Source organism: Balaenoptera physalus, assembly GCF_965194825.1.
Source record: "Balaenoptera physalus genome assembly, chromosome: 7".
NCBI lineage: Eukaryota > Metazoa > Chordata > Mammalia > Artiodactyla > Balaenopteridae > Balaenoptera > Balaenoptera physalus.
In genome coordinates, this window is record NC_138886.1 from 75389147 (window position 1) to 75410769 (window position 21623).

The 21623-nt window shown below is 37.9% G+C and overlaps 2 protein-coding genes across 3 annotated transcripts in view; both read right to left on the reverse strand.

The window, feature by feature from the left end:
- LOC309663546 (RNA exonuclease 1 homolog) overlaps positions 1-6050 on the reverse strand; it is a 46482-nt gene extending 40432 nt beyond the window's left edge. Inside the window, exons 1-2 of the mRNA XM_082467561.1 lie at positions 4376-6050; positions 418-1583 (exon numbers count right to left, since the gene is read on the reverse strand). Coding sequence (XP_082323687.1) covers positions 418-1583; positions 4376-4556 — 1347 coding nt within the window. The 5' untranslated portion in view covers positions 4557-6050. The remainder of the gene's footprint in view (positions 1-417; positions 1584-4375) is intronic.
- The window catches only part of MOB3B (MOB kinase activator 3B), a 256664-nt gene continuing 236536 nt past the window's right edge, over positions 1496-21623 (reverse strand). Inside the window, exons 3-9 of one of the 2 annotated variants that reach the window (XM_082467613.1) lie at positions 18138-18263; positions 14877-14963; positions 12874-12936; positions 11466-11516; positions 10138-10197; positions 6824-6977; positions 1496-6343 (exon numbers count right to left, since the gene is read on the reverse strand). In XM_082467613.1, the coding sequence (XP_082323739.1) occupies positions 6061-6343; positions 6824-6977; positions 10138-10197; positions 11466-11516; positions 12874-12936; positions 14877-14963; positions 18138-18263 (824 nt within the window). In that variant the 3' untranslated portion in view covers positions 1496-6060. The other variant, XM_082467616.1, reaches the window with a different exon arrangement.

Here is a 21623-nt window from a genome sequence, read left to right on the forward strand (position 1 = left end):
AAAGATAAGACTTATCCAATTTCAGTGTAGTAAAAGCAAACTTATGTTTCCTGAAGAGCCACAGGAATCCAAGCTACAAAATACTAGGCAAATAATTAAAAAATAATTCAGAAAAAATAATTTAATTTGGATAATCTGACATGCATATGTTCCTATAAAAGATACCTCTAATTTGGGAAATCAACTATAGGTTACTGTACATAATACCAGCGTCTCTGGAAAATGTCAAGTCTGCAAGACATGATGGCTGGCCAATTACCAAGGTTTTGCCTTATTTTAATACATTATTAATCATAAGTATTAGAAATACATATAATAGATGTTATATATATTCTATAGAGTTAAGAATATAGAGAATATATATTTAAGGGAAACTCCTTTAGATTTAGGAAAAGGATTTTTAAAAAAGTGACCAACCTGCTTAGCAGTCTCTCCCTTATGAGCTTTGCTTCGTGTGAACTTATTGAAAATTCGAAGACATTCCTTCACAGTGTCATCAGAATCAGAGGGAGTGTCATCTTCAGTACATTCCTTATCAAAATCAAATTCAACTAATCTGTTGTCTTCAAAAGTAGTGAAGTCTTGACTGTCGTCTTGTACTCTCAGAACTTTGTCTTTCACATGATCGTCTGAATAAGAGAACTGGAGTTGGCTTGGTGAATATCGCCATTCAGTTTCTTCTTTTTGAGTATCATCAATTGTTTTTACATGTCTTCTGCTCTTTGGGTAACTTTCATTATGACTTTCCTTCTGTATTTCTTTGTCACTGAGAGGTGCACAAGTTATACTTTCTCCTGAAATACAGACATGCTTTTCCTCACCATCGAAGCTTTCCATCTTAGAAATGTGGTTCTTAACACCACACAAGTTTATGTTAGTTTTAGTATCTAGTGAGGTTTTCATGTGTGATTTTGGTGGTTCTAACTTGCTACTTTCATCATCTGTTTGTGTGGTTAGTTGGGTTTCATCTATCTTTTCCTCTTCTATACCACTGATCTGAAGATTTCTGTCCTCCGGGGGCAATACTTGTATCTTTTCATCCATATTCTGATATTTAAAGCCTCTAAATGGTTTAGATTTCTTAGAAGTAGGAATGATTGGAGGTACATCCATTACAAGGTCATCTTCATCAGAATCTTGAAGATTTATTTTAATTCGTATTGGTGAAACATAAGGTCTTTGGCTCTCCAGGGACTTGTGGCAATTTCCACCCACAGATTTTTTCCAGAAGTGCTGCCTGTCAGTCTCACCCTGCTTTGCTTTAGATGCCCCAAGCAGCCCTGCAGAATAATTGAGCAAGGGATCATATTCAAGGTCAGTTGCTGGACATCTGTGGTCCATCACGTACTTTCTAGGCTGACTCTCTTTGCTCTTTGACGGTTCATTCCACTGTTCTTTTGGGAGCAGGCTATTTTCAGGAAAACCTTGTCTCACATTTGTGTCGCTCAAGGAGGCCATGGGGCTTTGCGATAGCTCTTCAAGTGCTAAAGTAAACCTGGAGAGCCTCTTCCGCTTTTCTGCAACCTCAGCCTTGACTGACTCGATTTCTTTGTTGATTCTTTCCAATTCTTCCGTGGTCGTGCCTAGTGTTGTTAATGGAAGATGAGTTTATCTTTAAACATCACTTAAGATGAAATGTGGACTCCAGAATATCCTGGACAATGAGTTTCCTATCACAAGGACATTAACTTTTCCAAACCCAGCCTTAGACGCAGGGAATTGTTGACTAACAGGTCAGTTCCTGGAATGAGAATGTCAATGGCTATCACTGATTAAGTCTTTCAAATGTGTAGCTCATTCCCATGACTGATTAAAGTACATTCGTGTCTTATTACTAGAGTAACTATACATCTGTGGGATAGGCCACGTGTATACATATTAAACTGTGTCAGACATGACACGGTTTGGATATACACTATTCACCTTATTATTTACCAAGCAGTGACAATTTGGTAATAGTTCAAATAGTCGAATGCCTCTTACACAGAACTGTACATAGTCTCACACACCAATACATCTCCTCTGTCATAAGAAAGTTTTTTTAAAACATTAGTCTTTTCTTAATTTAGTGGTTCTTGACAGTCTCACTAAGGTCCCTGATAGTCTACAGAATGCCTCAAACACCAAATTAAGCAAAACACACCCTTCCACAAGCAACCATTAAAAAAACCTTAAAAAAAAATCAAAAAAATAAAACTCCAGACCTGTTGGATCCACACTCCTGAGGAAACCCAGGACAGCAACAAGAGGTCAGGCTGGCAGTCACGGCTCTTCACAATACCTGGCAGCTCCTTCCTGACTTTTTACTAAGGAAATCCCCACCTCTTCCCTCTTTCCAAGATATACTTTCCTCTGTCAATTCTGGGATAATTTACATACTTCTCTCTTCTCCCAAACAAGAAATTTCAGATATGAGATGTCATCCAAATTATACTCGTTAAAACTCTGAATTTATTTTAGATAACCTACATGTTTTGATAACACACATGTGCTTCCTCTTTACACAATGAGCTTTCTCCTGGCTCACTAGCTTTTCAATTTATCATTTGTTTTCTATTAAGAAATCAACTCTATTGAAATCCAAAACAACGTGTGTAACACAGGTGTAGGACATTTTGAGGGAGAAGGAAAAAAGGCGAAGAGCAGGCACAAGAATGAGAACTACCTTATGTTCCAAACATAAACAAGTGGATCTAATTTCTTTTTAAATAAACTTGGAAAGGGGAGTAAACTCTGGGTAACCAGCTAGAACTGCATTTTGGCATAAGCTGGGTTTTATCTGGTTGCCATGATTCAGGAAAGGCTATTTAAGCAGTGCGTTGGGATGCTATTGAAAAAACAAAACAAACAAAAAACTGTACTTTCCCTCCATGTCATAAGTTTAACATTTTTTTGCTCCATCAGAGGCTAGATTTGGAGGGCAAACTTTGAAGTCTGAGGCACACTTACAACCTTCGCTCAGGCTACAGGTGACTGGAAACAGCTCCTTCTGATTTGTAAATCCTCTTCGCCACAGCTGGGGTCCCACCCCACCCATCACCTTTCCCCAGAGCACAGAAAGCTCCTTAGAGTAATTCCATACTGGGGATGGGTGACAGGAAGCGAGGATAAAACCACACAAGACCACGCACGTGCATCTTACTGTGCATGCCTTTCTAGGATCCCGCGTTCCCAGGAGCTGGCATCACCGGTCCGCACACGCCGGTCCACAGCACACTCCTCCCCCTGCCTCCCTGGCCACGTGACTTTGGCTCCGCCCCACTCCCCCCCCCTCCGGAGCCTTGGGGGCGGGGTGGCTACCCACGTAGAGCCGGGCCTGGAAGCTGAGCTCCCTGTTACTGGGGCGGAGATTCTCTGCGGATGACCAGCCTAAGCCAACCATCTTCCCGAATGGCCCTGGGACGCCCCCCTCCACGGTTTCAGGAACTGTATGACCACCCAAAAGGCTCTCGGAGAACGTCCTCAAACAGGATCTTGCATAGCACCCTCACTGCTCGGTATATGTCGAACACACTTGACGTGGGAGGGGCGAAGTAAGAGGGACTAAGGACTAGCCCTTAAGGCTCCTGAACCTGGGTGTGCGATGCTGGGAAGATTTACTCTGGGGAACTCTTAACAACTTGGTTCCTCGTTCGAAGGCAAGTGCTTGTTTTCCTCTTGCCCATAATAGCCACTCTATAGGAATTGCCCTTAAGTAGGTAGGTGGGAGTAAACAGCCCTTTTTGAGGGCTGGGGAAGAGACAGATTATGCGCATCAGAGAAAGGAAATGCAAGGGTGTTTCGGAATGGGGGGAAACAAGTTAAAAAGGAACTGGTTTTATTTTGTCCTTTAAGAGGAAACAAACACATCAGAGGTCCAGACAACCTGTTTAGGAAATCCAGGTTTAGTAATGGCAGGGAGGGTCAGCAGGGGACAAATGAAAAGACACTCCCCCTCCCAACACACATACACAGCAGCCTGGGCTGTATGACCCTCTCCTCACTTCTAGACTAGGGGAGGGGGTAGAAGAAGGTGAACTTCAGTAAGGACTACCTGACCTTCTTCATGCCCCGCCCCCAATACCATGACTCCACTTTACAACGATACCTACAATGGTATCTGCAAGTTATGCCAACTGAGGATGAGAAACCAATTAAAAATATATATGTATAGTTAACATCTCTTTTGGCCATTTTAGGCATAGTAAAGCCACACTGAGTAACTTTCTCAAGGTACAGTACGTTAGTACTGGAGACAAAAGCAACCCTTACACCTCTTTCCAATCAAGAAAATTTGTGGTCCCTTCCAAGGGTGGGTGGAGTAAAAAGGTAGGAAGGTTGGTAGCCAACCCCTCCCCAAGCCCACCTGACATTCTTCCCACAAGCCTCTTCTCACCCATGGATTCAACATGGCTCCGCTGCACTCCGAGCACCTCCAAGCCGCTGCAACGAGCTGCCTCGCTCAGTTCCCACCGCATTTCCCGGTGCCTGAAGTGGCAGCACAAACGCTGGCACCGACCCCCGGGGCTGTCAAAAGGGCATGGAAAATGGCAAAAGTAACCCGCGGAGGGCAGCATGGGCTACTGCTCAAGGCCACCTCCTCTGGCTCCGAAAATCGTGTGCACTGTTGGAGAGAGCAAGCAAAGCTTAACACACACCCTACCACCTCTTCTCCAGCCAGGGTACCGCCTTATATAGTCCGTTGCTACTCGAAGGCGGAGCTTCATAGCTTTCCCAGCCAATGGGGAGGTCGGGGCTGGCGTCAGGGGAGAAAATAACGAGGGAGGGAATGACCCAGAGAACGGATGGTAGGGTCGCGTCAGGTGAGTGTAGTGTGTGTCTGTCCTCCATGGGGAAGAAGGTTCATAAAGACCTAACCTACAGGTAGGGAGAACAATTTCCCAAGAGCTGAAAGGACCCTTGGATTAAGGAATCTCCTGCCTTGTGGATGCCTACCTTGCCTCTAAACAACATCCTTTGACTTATTATAAGTTTGGCTATTAACCTTCATGGATCATGGAGAGAATCTCAGCTGTGAAGCATATCTAAACTTTGCCTCTCTCTAGCAGGTGATCTTAGTCAAGGTATCTGATTTACCCGAGTTCTCCTTTCTTGATCTGTAAAATAAACTTGCCTTTCATAGGGTAGTAGAATTCAGTGTGCTGTAATGTACCAAAGTGCCTAGCATAAAGTAGGTGAGAACTTAGGAGGACAAGTTCTTCCCCTTCCCATCATCAACACATATCCACAAAGGACCTGGTACATGTCCCTAAAATCCTTCCAGTTGAAACTGATTCCTAAAAGGGAAACAGTTCCCTATTCCATTGTTCTTCTTTGTAAACTGAAATACTCCTAGGATAGGCTCATAAGTCACTGATAACTTCAATTAGTCTTTGAGATGTTTGCTTTTCTTCCAATAGCACATACTGAGCCTGGGTGCTTGGGGGAAGAGAGAAGGAAGGGTCCTTCAGCTCTGAAAGATTCAGGGTCCGTGGATCCCCCTCTAGGAAATTACATGCTGGGATCCCTCCTTCCTTTCTTTTCTTCTGAAAAACAATGTTATCTCAAATGGTTACAGATACTTTAGAAGGTCCTAAATCTTACTGTCCTATGAGAGGACCCTGATGACTTGGAAACAATTGAAGAATGCTAAGAGTCTCTAGTGCTAGTTTTGTCTCTTGATACGGCACACCTGTTTTGCCAGTAAAACATGAACAGGTGTGTTGTTTTTTGCTTTGGTGGTGGGGAGGGGCGTAGTTGGTAGTGATTACCCTGAAAGTCCTCAAAATGCCCTCAAGTAAGGTAAAAAACTAAATGTTCTCATTTTAAAAAGAACCAGCCTCGAATGAGTACTTTCCTTAAGTCACTTTCCAGGATCATTTTTACTTGATGAAGTTTTCCACACCTTAAGTTATTTCCTTCTATTTTTTTTCCATTAAATAGTTTTTATAGCTGAGAGATTTTTTTATTGATTATGCCCTCCTTTTAAAACACCAGAAAATTTGAAGGTCTCAGCAGAGTTTCCAAATCATAACATGAGTGTCACCAAGATATTTTTTATGACAAAAAAATTAAAGTTGTCTATTCATCAGTGGGTTCCTCTCTCTGTTCCTCACTCTGAATTAAGTCTGACTCATCATTCATGCCTGTCTCATCTGAGCCTGTGGAAACCATGTCCGTTGTCCTAGATTTTGGCCTTGTGTCTGATTTCCTTAATTCTGAAGAAGTGGTGCCCCAAAGTGTGCTGCTCTCAGCAATCTTAGAAAAAGATGTAACTGATACGCCTTCTGTTGGATGAAAGTAAGAACCAGTTGCCAGCTCTGGGTTGACAGAGTATTCACCACTCTGACAAGCTTTTTTATATCTGAAAAAAAAAAAAAAAAAACATCAAAAATTGTTTTTAATTGTGTACGTTTGCAGCTTGGCTTGGAAAAGCATCTTAAAGTGATATATGAATTCTGTCCAATGTATTAGCTATTTATTATAACACTATATAAATGAATGAAAAATGTTAGACCCTACACAGATGTGCTATTTAGAACAGAGTTCATAGCCCTTTTGTTTCAAGGCTATTAAAAAATAATGCATTTCTAGATTCTCTATATCCTTTCCAATTGACTAGGGTTGTTTCTATCTCTAGATGACTATTTAAATTACTGGGAAAAAGTTCAAGTAGGATATTCCCTGAGAGACAGCCCCATGATCCTTTCCAAATGGGGGAAATGGAGCCAAAATGAATACCTTATAAACTTGGGAGTCAAGTTTGCCTAGCACTCTACTAAAGAGAGGAGGGTGGGTGTTTCCTCTCATGTGTTTTAAAGACTCCAGAGGTCTGTAGACTTACTTCATTGTCTTCATTTTGTACAGCACGGCACTACAGATTGCCAAGAGGATGACAAAAAGGAAGAGGGTCATCAACAAGATGCCCAGCATTAACTTTAATTTGGCTTCCTGTAGTTCTGCCAGGTTGTCTTCATCTGTAGTATTCAGATCAGAGTCTGAGAGGAAAGAAAGAAAATGCAATGGGAAAGAGTGACTCTGTTCAGCACGTTTTCCTGGAGGAATAAGGATCGCAAAGCAACTGAAGAGAAGCCTTCACCACCCGGAGTCTTCACCAAGTTCTCCTTGCTACCCTCATGCAATGCAAAGGGGAAGGCTATAGACCACTCCCTATGGCCAAGTACTCTTAACTTTTTTACCTTTCCCCTTCACAGCAATCTTGGGGGAGCTGTCCTTTGTTCCATTTTCCAGGATCACAGAAGTTTATGGATTTGCCCTTGGTACATAACTAGTAAGTGGCAAAATTTTGTATCAAACCCAGGTTACCAGATGTTAAAATATGTATCAGACTTCCTCCCTGAATAATAAAAAAAAATCAATTCAAGACTCTGAAGAGATTACTATTAAAAATGTGATGAAATTACACACAAGGGATTAGTCCTTCAAGAGAGAAAGATGCAATTCTACTGTTGGGACATGCATTGACCTTCTTTTAAGCTAAAAGGATGATGTACTACAATGCTTTCTCCACAAGTCTTAAGAACTGAATTTGCGGGCTTCCCTGGTGGTGCAGTGGTTAAGAATCTGCCTGCAAATGCAGGGGACATGGGTTCGAGCCCTGGTCCTGGAAGATCCCACATGCCATGGAGCAACTAAGCCCGTGCACCACAACTACTGAGCCTGAGCTCTAGAGTCCACGAGCCACAACTACTGAGCCTGCATGCCACAGCTACTGAAGCCCACACGCCTAGAGCCTGTGCTCCACAACAGAAGCCACCGCAATGAGAAGCCAGCACACCACAATGAAGAGTAACCCCCGCTCACCGCAACTAGAGAAAGCCCGCGTGCAGCAACGAAGACCCAACACAGCTAAAATTAAATAAATTTATAAAAAATAAAGAACTGAATTTGCCATTTTATTACTGTGATCAAATCTAGTGTACTTGATGTTAAAGAAATGGAAATTTAGTTAACTTTCTAAAATACATTATATAATAAAAATCATGTCTGGATCCAGAAACGTCAAAAGTCTTTTTACTAAAGTAATGAAAATATATCTTTACTGCCAAATTTTATATCTTCCTGAATATATGTCTGACTTAGTAGGCATTTAATGGTGACTTTAAATAACCATGTTGCTATTTCTCCCCTTCCCCCCAACCTCCTCCCACCCAAAAGTTCCAAGGGTTTTCATGATTTTCTAGGTAATGATATTTTGGTAATAAGCAATGACAAGCTCCCATGTCTAACTCTCTGATATTTAAAAAACTTGTAATTGTCCAAGTGCAATCCTAGGCCAAGGGGAGTGAAATGTGCACAGTTGTCAATGACTGATATCTTGACTTTGAGACAGATTATTTTGGGAATAAACAAATTATGTTAAAATGGACTGTGCTCCTGAATTGATTTGCTACTCCTTAAAAGGGTGTTTGTAAATAGGAGTGCTTACAGTACATTTTGTTTATCAAGGTGGTGGTCAAAACTAGAGAAGGGCTTGAAATTCCTAACCACTGGAAATTATAGAAAAGCTAATTACCAGTTTGGACAGCTTTATTTTTTTCTCTAAGCCTCAGTTTCCTCATCTGTAAAATGGAGATAATACCAGCTTTCATGGAGTTGCTGTGAGTGCTGACATAATAATGTATGTATAGTGTAGTATGTGCTCAATACGTAATAGAAAATCAGTGATGCTCATTTTAATTACTTGAAAAGACAAAATATTTCTAAAGCATTTGTCATTACTGTATATCACTTTTCTAAACAAAGAAGACTGACTCTGTTTTCTTGACGCACTGAAAGGCAGGTGGCTGTACTTGTCAAATAATCCAGTACAGAATTGAGGTGACAGGCCTTACATGTATTATCAGATGCTATTTCTTTTTCAATGTCTTTTTGTAGGACAGAGGTTTGGGGGAAATTAATATATTGCCTCGTTATGAAATTTTCCATCAAGTCAGGAGTTCTTTTACTCATATAAATAAAATTAATCCATTAATGAAAAACTACATTCAGTAGCAGGAATTCTTTCATTCCTTGCTGGTGGGAATACAAAATGGTATAGCCACTTTGGAAGACAGTTTGGTAGTTTCTTACAAATCTAAACATAGTCTTACCACATGATTCAGCAATCACGATCCTTGGTATTTACCCGAATGAGTTGAAAACTTATGACTACACAAAAACCTACACGTGAATGTTTCTAACAGCTTTATTCATTATTGCCAAAATTTGGAAACAGTCAAGATGTCCTTCAATAGGTGAATGGATAAACAAACTGGTACATCCATATGATTGAATATTATTCAGTGATGAAAAGAAGTGAACCATCAAGGCACAAAAAGACATGGAGGAATCTTAAATGCATATTACTAAGCAAAAGAAGGCAATCTGAAAAGGATATATACTGTATGTTTCCAATGATTTGACCTTCTGGAAAAGGCAAAACTATAGAGACAGTGAAAAGATCAGTAGTTGCCAAGGGTTGGGGAAGGGAGGGATGGCTACGTAGATCATAGGGGATTTTTAGGTCAATGAAGCTACTCGGTATGATTGTAATGGTGGACACAAGACATTATGCATTTGTCAAAATCCCGTAGAATTGTACAACACAAAGCGTGGACCCTAATGTAAACTATGAAGTTTAGTTAATAGCAATGTATTAGCAATAGCAATTGGCTCATAAATTGTAAAAAAAATTAGCAATAGCAATTGGCTCATAAACTGTAAAAAAAATGCACCACACCAATGGAAGATATTAATAACAGGGGAAACTGAGCAGGGGGAATATATGAGAACTCTGTACTTTCTATTCAATTTTTCTATAAGCCTAAAACTGCTCTAAAAAAGTCTGTCAATTTAAAACAACTGCATCCTAAATATTGTTCACTTGCCTACTCCTCCATTTGGTTTACTGTTTCAGGAATATAAGTTACAAAACAGGGAGATGGAAATAGTCATCTGCAATGTGGTCATTGAAGAACACTGTTTAGGAACCATAACTTTCCTAAAACTGTAAATGTCCTCTCTGGTATGATGTCGGCCACCATGCTACCTTCTTACATATTCTATACCTTACTGAGGAAAACAGTATCACCGTGTAGACACTAAAATGTGTGAAAGTATTTATGTATCCCTTTAATTGAAGTATTTTGTTCTTACTTGGAATTGGGTGAAAAAATTGATCTCGTTGGTTGTCCTCACTGGTGGTTGCATTTATAGCTGTTAAAACAATAAATTGGTGTTACGGTAAACAAAATTCACTTACTAAAATTATTGTGTGTGTATATGTGTGTGTGTATACAGTTTATTCTCATTGTTCATGGTAGTCATGGTAGTTAAGCTATGTGAGCACTGAATTAGTAAATACTGAATCATCATTGTTCCTAAGGGAAATACAGGGTTAGGTTCCTGTGAGCCTCTGGTCACTACATTTTCATCAACCAATCAATATCTAACCTTGTTTTATGTGTGTGTTTCTCTTTAGAGACACTTTATTTAGTATATACTGCTGATTCATTAACATTGAGCTCACAATCAACAGCATTATAACTCACACCTACATGAAGCTTATATAATACACACATTTTTCTCCTAAGGTACATCACAGCCTTCTTGTGTTTAGGAACATTAAACAGCATTGTACTACTATACTTGGGGGGCATTTAAAATAGCAACATCGCCAACAGAAAGCACAAAAATGCGAAACATCTAGCACTAAGTAGACCACAAAAAAAGGAACTTGTTTAAAGCATGAGAGCTGAAAAAAGAAGTCCTTTGTTCTACCTCAGCTGGGAACAAGAGCATCAGGCAATTAAATTTTTTTTGCTACTCTGTGTGTGTCCACAAATGACTGTGAAAGTTCTGCAAGTGGAGGGTTCCAAATAAATTTTAGATACAGGTAAATTCACAAATACAGAATCTGCAAGTTAGGATCCATTGAATATGGTATGTGTTTCACATTTATAACACATGCATATATGTGTGTGATACATGAATTATATTTACACATGTATGCATATATAGATGATATGCATGTTACATTTATACATGCATACATACAAATGCTATGCATGTTACATTTATACATGCATGATTGTACATTTATGATTTATATATTACTTTTATGCATGCATATATTTTGATATATACTTTGCATTCATTCATGCCTCTCCATGTGCATACTGCTCCAAATACAAAGAGGGATTATATTGAGCAAGAGCCTTATTTAACATTTTTAATCATAAATTAAATGACTAGATTGCAACATTTGTAGGAAAATAAGAGTTTTGGGGAGAGAATCAGAAAATGTGTGACACCGATCAGCTTTCTGGGTTTGTTTTGCATTTGCTATTACATGTGGTGATGGCAGCAAAATGTTGACTTATTAATTCTTAGTATTAGAACAATTTACACTGATCTTGGCTTTCTTACAGAAGACTTTAGAAAACCCAAACATTTTCCCAGTTACCTAACTACTATGAGTTTACCTTTAGCTAACATTGTCCAAAATGCAGGCTCATTTGGACTCTGGGTTGGTTCTGTTTAAAAAACAAAATAGAACATGATAACAAAATAAAGTAATTTGGCTTCAGTAAATTTTTGATAGAACATTCATTCGTTTGTTACTTTAGTCATCTAAAAGTTATACCTTGAGTTCCTATCATGTGCCAGACCCTGTGGTTGGCATTAAAGTTACAGAAATGAACAAGGTCTTATGCTCAAGGAACACACTCTCAATTTGGGAGGCAGACAAGAATCCTGTTAATTATGTTGCAGGGTAATGAGGGCTTTCATAGCAATGCACAGGTGGTATGCACAGAGGGATCTAATTCAACTTCCAAAAGCCAGAAACACTTTGAGAGGGAGCCGATGCTCCCGTATAGGCTCAGAGGACTAGAAATTGTTTGCCAGACAAACTATGTAAGAGAGAGGTCATTCCACTGTGAGCAAACTCAGGTGTCATAAGCAGGTTCGGTAAGCTCTGAGAGCTTCAGGTAGTCTGGAGTGGAGAATGTGGGTGAGGAATGTGACCAGAGATGAGACTGGCAAGTTCTTCAATGGTCAGATCATTTCAGACTTGAATGCCTGGTTAGGAACTTAGAATATGACCCCAAACCTAGTAGAAAATTACTGAAGGTATTTAAGAAGGGGCCAACCAGGATGATCAGATTTCTATATTTAAATATATCAAGAAAGTGAATAATATTAGAGTAATCATATGAGAAACATACTTGGATTGCATGAACTGGAGAACATAGGGTTTCATGTAATGACAGTCCACTGTCTTCAATTAGACCACTCCTCTTTCAAGACCTTAGAGGAGAGCCATCCTGGGTTGTTATGTTTTCACAAGTATTTTATAAGGAACAATATTCTTGTCAGAAAAAGTAAAATGATAATTTTGATTTTGTAAACTCTCACTCTGAACTTTCCCCCATTAATAATCTTAGGAAACACCAACAATTGACTCTAAGCAGAGGCAAGTTTATTTCTCAAGCATGTGATTGTTACATCATTATTTTAAAATTATATTAAAATGTATTAATTATATTTATATAAATATATATTTATATCACATATTTTAGATAAATATATATTTAATATAAATATAAATGTAATACATTTTACTAAAATAAAGTTGTATTTTAAAAAGAGCTCACTTCCTATCACTTGTCAAGTAAATCTGAAAATTGAGTCTTAGATTTTTTTACCATTTAAAAGATTTTAGAGTGACTTTAAATTGTAGTAGTACAAATTCTTTAAGCATGTTATTACTTTATGAAATACTCAGATTAATGAAAGTTAAATTTTTAAATCATATAATAATATGCTCCAGGTCTGACTACAGTGTTGTAACTTTAATACTGTGAATAGTTTTTTCAATAGGTTCTTTACTTTCTTCTTCATTGCTGACTGTTTCAGGAGGTGGTAATGTCGTTGTTTCGTTGATGAGTTTATCTACGAAAAGGCATAATGGATTATCAGCATATAAAAATATTGACTCAACATTTGTGATTAAGCATTTTTTTAAGCTAAAAAAGTAGAAGAAAAGGAGACAAAAAATATTGAAACAAAAAAAAAACAAAGAGAAAGATGTTGACATTTTCCTGAGATATCTTAAAGGAGGGGAAAGAAGAAGGCTTTGAAGAATGATGTTTGTGTGATAATGGGTTGCCTGAGGTGGGATTAATATGCTTATAATTTGCAAGAGTGAGGAAAAACTGGGAGCGTGGGGCCACAGGCTTCCTTTGACAGTACGGAAGATCTATTGGATGAGGGACATTGGCTTCACATGGCTCCCTGAACAAGCCTTGAAGTGACACTGTCACTTCAGGACAAGTTGGTTGCTGGTCAGGGTGGTGACATGAAAGAATTGTAACATCAGTGTCCTTGCAAACTGGAAACACATGCATGTTAACTACTCAAAACAGAGTTCTGGCCCTAAAGATTTGGGGCTACAAATCAAGGATTTTCAGGCCTGATTTAGTATATATCTCAGTCTACAATGTGTCCATCTGGAGGTATGTCAGCAAGAGTGTATTTGGGAACAATTGTGACTGAGGGACTATTGCTCTCCCCACGACGTTGGCAATTTCAGTTAAATTGCTTCATACAGGAGTCAATAAAGTTCCATATGAAGTACAGGCAACCCCACTTCTAGGAAGATTTCTACTGAGCCTACAAACAGCACAGGTATCCTGTTGGCAAGGAAGGATGGAAAAAAGAATCCATTACCAGAGTTGACACAGATTCAGGCAGGGCCGGAACAATTGGTAAGTAATCCTTTAACTCTGCTATGCAACCCTCAGACTTGATTTTGGAGAAAACTGTCTGGATTGTCTCACTACTGCCTTGCTCTCATCATTTTAGGGACTAAAAGAATTGTTAGTCAAAATTTTTCTGGAGATTTCCATCTCCTTGGGGAGCTTGCTCCTCCAGAATGTCCCTGCCATGTCAACATGACTCCCTCTGTTAAGGCCCCTTTAAAAATGGCAAAAATTTCTTATCCCAATACAACTTTGACAATCCTTTGGGGACCTGAATTGTAGGAAGAGAAGTTAGGGTTTTGGAATCTCTTCCATGGGTCCTGTGGTCTTCAATAATCCGTTTCCTAAGGGAATTTGAGGTACCTAGTCTGTTTAAGAATTGGCTCTGTGTGTCTTATCCCAAACAGCTCAAGATGTTGTCTGCTGTGTGCAAGCAAAATTCCTATGAGAGGTTTGTCTAATTAATGTATACCCTTGAAATGTCCCTATCCATTTATGCCCCAAATTTTGGAATTGCTCAAAATATTTCGTTATTGTCAAGTAGCTTTATTAATAATTAGGCATTGCTGAGTCTGGCTTTTCCCAATATTGAATATTGTCATAGCCAGAAATATGCTCTCTTGCCTTATTTATTTTCATCCCCTTTTCCTTGTCTTCTTGTCTTTCATAGATATGAGCTATTGACAGTTCAAGGTGAAAGATGTGGTATATGTACTTTAGAGACTTTTAATGGCCTCCAGAGTCACATGCTGGCAACAGTTTTATCTATCAATAGTTACACTTGGTGGAAAGATGCAAAAATAAAATAACATTTGAAGCTGAAAGTACAAAGCAGAAAGAAGTAAAAATGTGGGTTCAAGAAAAAACAATTTTCTAGAGTCTTAAATTTAGTTATTTCATTTTTCTTTCCACACAAACCAAAAATATGAGGCTAAGAAATGTAAGAAAGTCCTTGCCTTCTGAATTTATCAGTGCAATGGCTATGGTGGAGTCTCCCTATTTTAGGAACTAAGACTCCCTTATGACATTAGCTCCACCAAGACCTTTTTCCTACCCAATACTCTGTAGTGCTATTTTGAAATCTTGCTTTAAGAGTTCTTCATATTTGCAATGGTGCCTTTCAGTACTTACAGTTTCTTAGAGAAAACTTCAGGTCAGTTGTTGCTCTCACAGATATTTCAGACTGTGTGCCATTTGGATTTTGCGTTGTAAACACATCTAAAAACATAAGATCAAAAGTTTTCAGCAGCGAGCTAAGTCACTTCTTGTTCCTTTTACATTTTTCCCCACCAGATTTTTTTTTCTTAAAACATATGCACTAACTAATTCCAAGAAAAGAATAATAAAGTATTTGAGACATTCTTCAGCTACAAAATAACAAGTGGGGCAAGGGTCAAAAATAAAATTCATGAGGAACAATGCCAAACTAGTATCCTTATGCTAACTGACTCTTTCTGAAAAGAAATTATTAAGGAAATTACAAAAAAACATATATAGGCGCATAATAGGTGCCAAAGGATTTGTAGATGTGTAATATTATCACTGTTTGTATTAACATTGTCAAATTTTAGCCAAGTAAGAAGCATTCACTTGCCCTTGAACCTTCTGATAGACTGTAATAGTTCAGCTTAAAAAGCACATACTTCAATAACAATCAAGATCTCCCCAATACATTCACATTTACATATGCACATAAAGAATCCTGCTCTTAAGAGTTGTCAGTGAGGCTGGTTGTAATTCAAAACTAATGGACACACCCATCCAAACAGAGTCAAAGTAAATTGGATCAAGATGCCAGACTGAACATTCATATGCATGTCTCCTCTTTCCAAAATCTCATGAAATGACAGAAAATTTTACACACATGAATGTATATGTGTGTTTAGTATATAAATATATATATTCATTTCCCCAACACACACACACACACACACACACACACACACACACACACACACTGACATTAATTTTGAAGAATTTCTGGGCTAGATCTATGGAGAAATAAAAGGAAAATACAGCTCAATATTCATGTTATGAGTTATGAAAGTATAAAAATGAACACCCTGTGGTATTTTTGTAGGGAAAGACAGATCAAAGAAACAATAAAAAGGTAGCAACTGACCAATTTCAAATGGAATTTAGATTATATTAAATGTGAGTTTCATATCAGTAGGGAACTAGTGTTAGACAACTGGCAATCCTCCTTGAAAAATGTAAAGTTTTATGCATATTTTATGCCATATACAAGAATAATTGGATTTAAGACCTAAGAGTTTTAACAAAAATATAAAATTATCCAAAAATTGGAAAATAATTTAAAATCTTGGATTGGATAAGGCCTACCTAAATAAGATACAAAATGAAGAAGAAATTAATCAAGAATTGATCTCATAAAATTTAAAATTTTCTCTGTGATTAAGATACCTATATAAGTTTAAAGATAAGCAACAGCTTGGGAGAAAATACTTGTTACTTTTACCATAGAGAAAAGATTAATATACTAAATATAAAAAGAACCCCTACAAACAAATGAAAATACAACCTAATAGAAAAATGGGCCAAGGATATGAACAGGTAAATCACAGAAGTAGAAATAAAAATGCCCAATAAATATAGAGAAAAATTCTCAGCTTCACAAGTAATCAGAGTGCAAATTAAAACAGTAACGAAAAATTCTCACTTATTCACAAAATATGATTAACAATATTCATTGTATGTGATGTGATATTGTGGCACATTCTTGGGGGATGTAAATTGGTAGATAAGTTTTGGAGTACAATTTGTGGTATCTATCAATAGTTTAAAAGATTTATCCTTGATTCAAAAATTCCAGTATTAGGGATCTATCCAAAGAGAGATACACCCAAGTGTACATGAGAAGACTGTACAAGGGAAAAAACTGCACATAATCTAATTCTTTAATAAGATAGTGGATAAATTATGGAACATATCATTTTATGGAATAGTATATATCCATTAAAAATAATGAGGTAGATGTGAAAAGAGCTCTGGAGTTGTTAAATGAAAAAAGCAAGTCATAATACAATCCTTTAGTATAATCCCATTTATGTTTTATATATATGTGTGTGTGTAAGAAAGATTTTTTTTCTTTAATCAAAGTAATCATCAGGCTCTTGATTTATTTACCCTCTGGTAATTCAAAATAGAGGTACATCCTGAAAAGGAAATAACTGCATCATTTTGTGTACAGTAGAGGCAGCCTGTGGTGAACAGACTGGACACCACTCCTGACTCTGCTTCTTCGTAGCTATGAAACCTGGCAATTGACCTCTCTGAGCATCAGGGATTTTTTTAACCTACAAAAGAGGACAGTGATTCATCAAAGAACATACAGAAATACAACTTACGTATTATACTTTTCAAAGTACTTGAGTGTATGTATATGTGTATATCTTAATTGTATTTCTATTTTTTTCTTTGATTAATATTACTAAAGATTCCAGGATAATTAGATTTATTCTCAATTATATTTAATTTTTAACAAGAGTTTCTTATGAATTTTTCACATTTTAGAATGGTGGACCTTGTAAGGACATGGAAAGAAAGCCCATATGATGAATGGTGAATAAATTGAAGTTCAGTGGACCTTCCAAACATCTCAAAGTCATCTTGTTATGGGTTGAATTTTGTTTGCCCCAAAAAGCTATGTTGAAGTCTTAACCTTCAGTACCTCAGAATGTGACCTAATTTGGAAGTTAAGTCATTGAAGATTTAATTAGTTAAGACAAAGTCACATGTGAGTAGGTGGGCTCCTAACCCAAAACTGTGTCCTTACTGAGAAGAGGGAAATTTGGACATGGAAACACAGAAGGAACTTGTGAAGACAGATGCAGCGATTGGAGTTCTGCTGCTACAAGCCAAGGAACTCCTGGGGCTACCAGAAGCTGGAAGATACAAGGGAAGATAGTCTCCTAGAGGCTTTGGAGAGAGGCTGGCATGGCCAAAACTTTGATTTTGCATTTCTGGCTTCTGTGAGAACTGTGAGAGAATAAATTTCTTTTGCTTTGAGCCCCAGTTTGTGGTACTTGGTTTCAAGAAGCCCTAGAAAGCTGACCCACACCTCCAAATAAATTTTGGTTAACTCACCATAAAATTAGGTCAATTTTTACTAATGTGAATAAATAACCATACTGTTACGATAAACCCTATGTTAATTATAGACAATTACCAAGAGAATCTTATTAAACTTCATAACACCTCATGGAAAAAGTTGTAGGAAATAAGGATTTCATCTCATACACTGAAACGTCTATAAGATAAGTTAAAATTTAAGTAGGAAATAAAATGATTATAGGAGTTTTAGAGTTAAAATAAATCAAACCAGTCTAATCAGCTTTTGTATATGTATTGCTATTAACTTGAAAAGCTTACATTGTTTCGTATCTTTATAATAATTGCCAGTTTTCTCATTAGCAGGAGTATTCTCCTTATTTTCTTCTTCCACTTTATGTGGTTGTTCAGCCACAGGCTGCTCAGGTAAGGGCGTCATCTCAGGCCCTGAAAAAAAGTATGACCAGAGATCAGAAATATGTTGATTTCTTTGACTACTTTCTTTTTCTAACTGCATTTTCTCACAAAGGATTTGAGTCAGAGATTTAAAATCTAAGTTATACCATATTTCCAACAATAAACTTTATATCATCCTATAGGAAATTGCCACGGATTGTTGGAGAGGATGTGGAGAAAAGGGAACCCTCCTACACTGTTGGTGGGAATGTAAACTGGTGAAACCGCTATGGAGAACAGTATGGAGGTTCCTCAAAAAACTAAAAATAGAGTTGCCATATGATCCAGCAATCCCACTCCTGGGCATATACCAAGACAAAACTATAATTCAAAAAGATGAATGCACCCCTATGTTCACAGCAGCACTATTTACAATAGCCAAGACATGGAAACAACCTAAATGTCCACTGACATATGAATGGATAAAGAAGATGTGGTATATATACACAATGGAATATTACTCAGCCATAAAAAAGCATGAAATAATGCCATTTGCAGCAACATGGATGGACCTAGAGATTATCATACTAAGTGAAGTCAGTCAGACAGAGAAAGACAAGTACCACATGATATCACTTACATGTGGAATCTAAAATATGCCACAAATGAACATATCTACAAAACAGAAACAGACTCACAGACATAGAGAACAGACTGTGGTTGCCAAGGGGGTGGGGAGGGAAGGATTGGGAGTTTGGGATTAGCAGATGCAAACTAGTGTATATAGGACGGATAAACAACAAGGTCCTACTGTATAGCACAGGGAACTATATTCAGTATCCTATGATAAACCATAATGGAAAAGAATATGTAAAAGAATATATATATGTATAACTGAGTCACTTTGCTGTACAGCAGAAATTAACACCACATTGTAAATCAACTATACTTCAATAAAATTTTTTTAAAAATTGCCATGGACCAATTTTCTAGGATAATGGATCATGTTTCTTATCAGCTATTTCAATGAAAGTTTTAAATGCTCACCTTCATCGGTGGGATCTGTACCACTAATCTCTGGGTGAAAAACCCCACATAAAAAAATAAACAATATAAAATTCATTGGGAAAATGACGTGATTTATCCAGTGATCTGCTGTGTCTCAGAGTTTCCTTCCTATTGCCCAGCAGGTCCTATAACTAGCAGGGACATTATGATGTCACTGCAATGGAGATCAGAATTCTGGGGAGGAATTTCCAAAAGCTTTGTGACTCAGTCTGATGTCTTTATCTTTGGTCCTACAATAGTTTTTAGGTGTTTTTTTTTTTTTTTTTTTTTTTAATAAACCACTATAAGATTTTCTTCGAAAATTAAGAGGTATGTTTTCATGAAGTAATGTAAATTATTGGTCCCTGGATTTTAAAGAACAATTAATATTGCTGATAGAAAGATGAGAACAGACCTTTTTGGTTTTCAAAGCATTTACAATACCATATGTTCTTTTGGATAACTACAAAGTATCTCCTAAAAAACTAATCAGATACCAAAATTCAATCCAAATGCCCTGCAAATTGTGGTTCATGGGCTATCTTAACTGTAATTCTTTAGGGGAAAGGTTTTTGAAACATCCTTTTGGGGGGATTTAAGACCTATATTCTTTATAGAATATAAAATATTTGTTTTGCTAAAAACATTTTATCAGTGAAACCCATCTTTTACCTCACATCATACAGATTGAGAAAATTATCTAACAGTCAGAAGAGGACTTAGGCCTGGATAATATTATCCATACATTTTTTCATAAAATAACTCATATAATAAGCAATAAAGGCAAGAAATCAAATGGACAATACCACCAATATTGCTCTTCATATTAAAGGATCACCTAACATCCCCTCCCTCAATTGTAATTATTATTGATGGAGTCTCTCAGCTCTATACAATATTCATAATTAAAATGACACAAGCATCAGGAGAAAAAGTGCACGAGTTTAAAAAGACTTGAATGTTTTTTCAGTATAATGAAGGCTCACAAATGAAGTCCAGCCAGTGTGGCATTGACTGGGCATACCTGAGGTACTAAAGAGTAAACTCAGCAGGAGTCTAATTGCTTAAGAGGGTGAGAGGAAGCAGAGAAGGAAAGGAAAAGATGGTCAGGATCACAGCCTTGGTCAACCAAAGGGAGGTGGTCCTGTGTATCCTAAAGGAAAAGATGGTCAGGACTTATCCTAAAGGAAAAGATGGTCAGGAATTATCCTAAAGGAAAAGATGGTCAAGATCACAGCCTTATCCTAAAGGACTTATCCTAAAGGAAAAGATGGTCAGGATCACAGCCTTGGTCAACCAAAGGGAGGTGGTCCTGTGTATAGTACTGTTTTTCTTTTAGGCCCTCCAGCCCATTCTTCCGTGGGTGCTGGGAAGTGGAGAAGAGATGTGAGTAAAGAGCTAGCAGGCTTCTGGAGCCCTTTACTTTGGCATCTCCCTAACAGGGTGCAACATAGAAAAGGGGAGGTACTTGGAGCAAGCATGCCCCTGGTTTCCCTGAACCACTGCACAGCTTTGGCTGATGGAGCTCAGCCATGATGAAACTTAGCAGAAGACAGAAATTCCAGGGTTGGGGAGGAGGTGGCAGCCAGTGGAATTACCAGTTGTTCTCTCTGCAGAATCCTCTTATATTCCTAAAATAGTTATTCTTATTTTCAGATGTGACAAACCCTCTCTACGTGTAATGGAACTGGTAGAGTGAATTGGTAGATTTTTTTTTTTAAACATTCAATTTTATGAAACTAAGTTTGTTTAAAAATTGATTCTAACTTTCCTTTGTCCCATGACCAGTACTCTTCCTAGAGTATATCACTAGTGTTATGGGTTGAACTGTGTCTCCCCACCCCCAAGTTCATATGTTGAAGTCCTAAGCCTCCAGTACCTCAGAACGTGACCCTGTTTGAGATGGGGTCACTGCAGATGTAATTAGTTAAGATGAAGTCATACTAAAGTAGGGTGGGCCCCTAATACAACATGACTGCTATTCTTATAAAAAGGGGAAAGTTGAACATAGACAGACAGACAGACACACACACACAGGGAGAATGCCATGTGAAGATGAAGGCAGAGATGGGGATGATGCAGCAAAAATCAAGGAACACTGAAGACTGCCAAGAAACTACCAAAAGCTAGAAGAGAGGCACAGGACAGATTCTCCCTTACAGCCCTCAGAAGGAACCAACCCTACTAACATCTTGGTCTCAGATGTCTAGACTCCAGAACTGTGAGTCAGCAAATTTCTGTTGTTTAAGCCACTCAGTTTGTGGTACTTCATTATGGCAGCCCTAGCAAACAAACACTAGATAAACTCTTTGGGTTCTTGGGAAGAGATTATGGAGACTAAAGCTGGATGTGTCCTCACTGCAT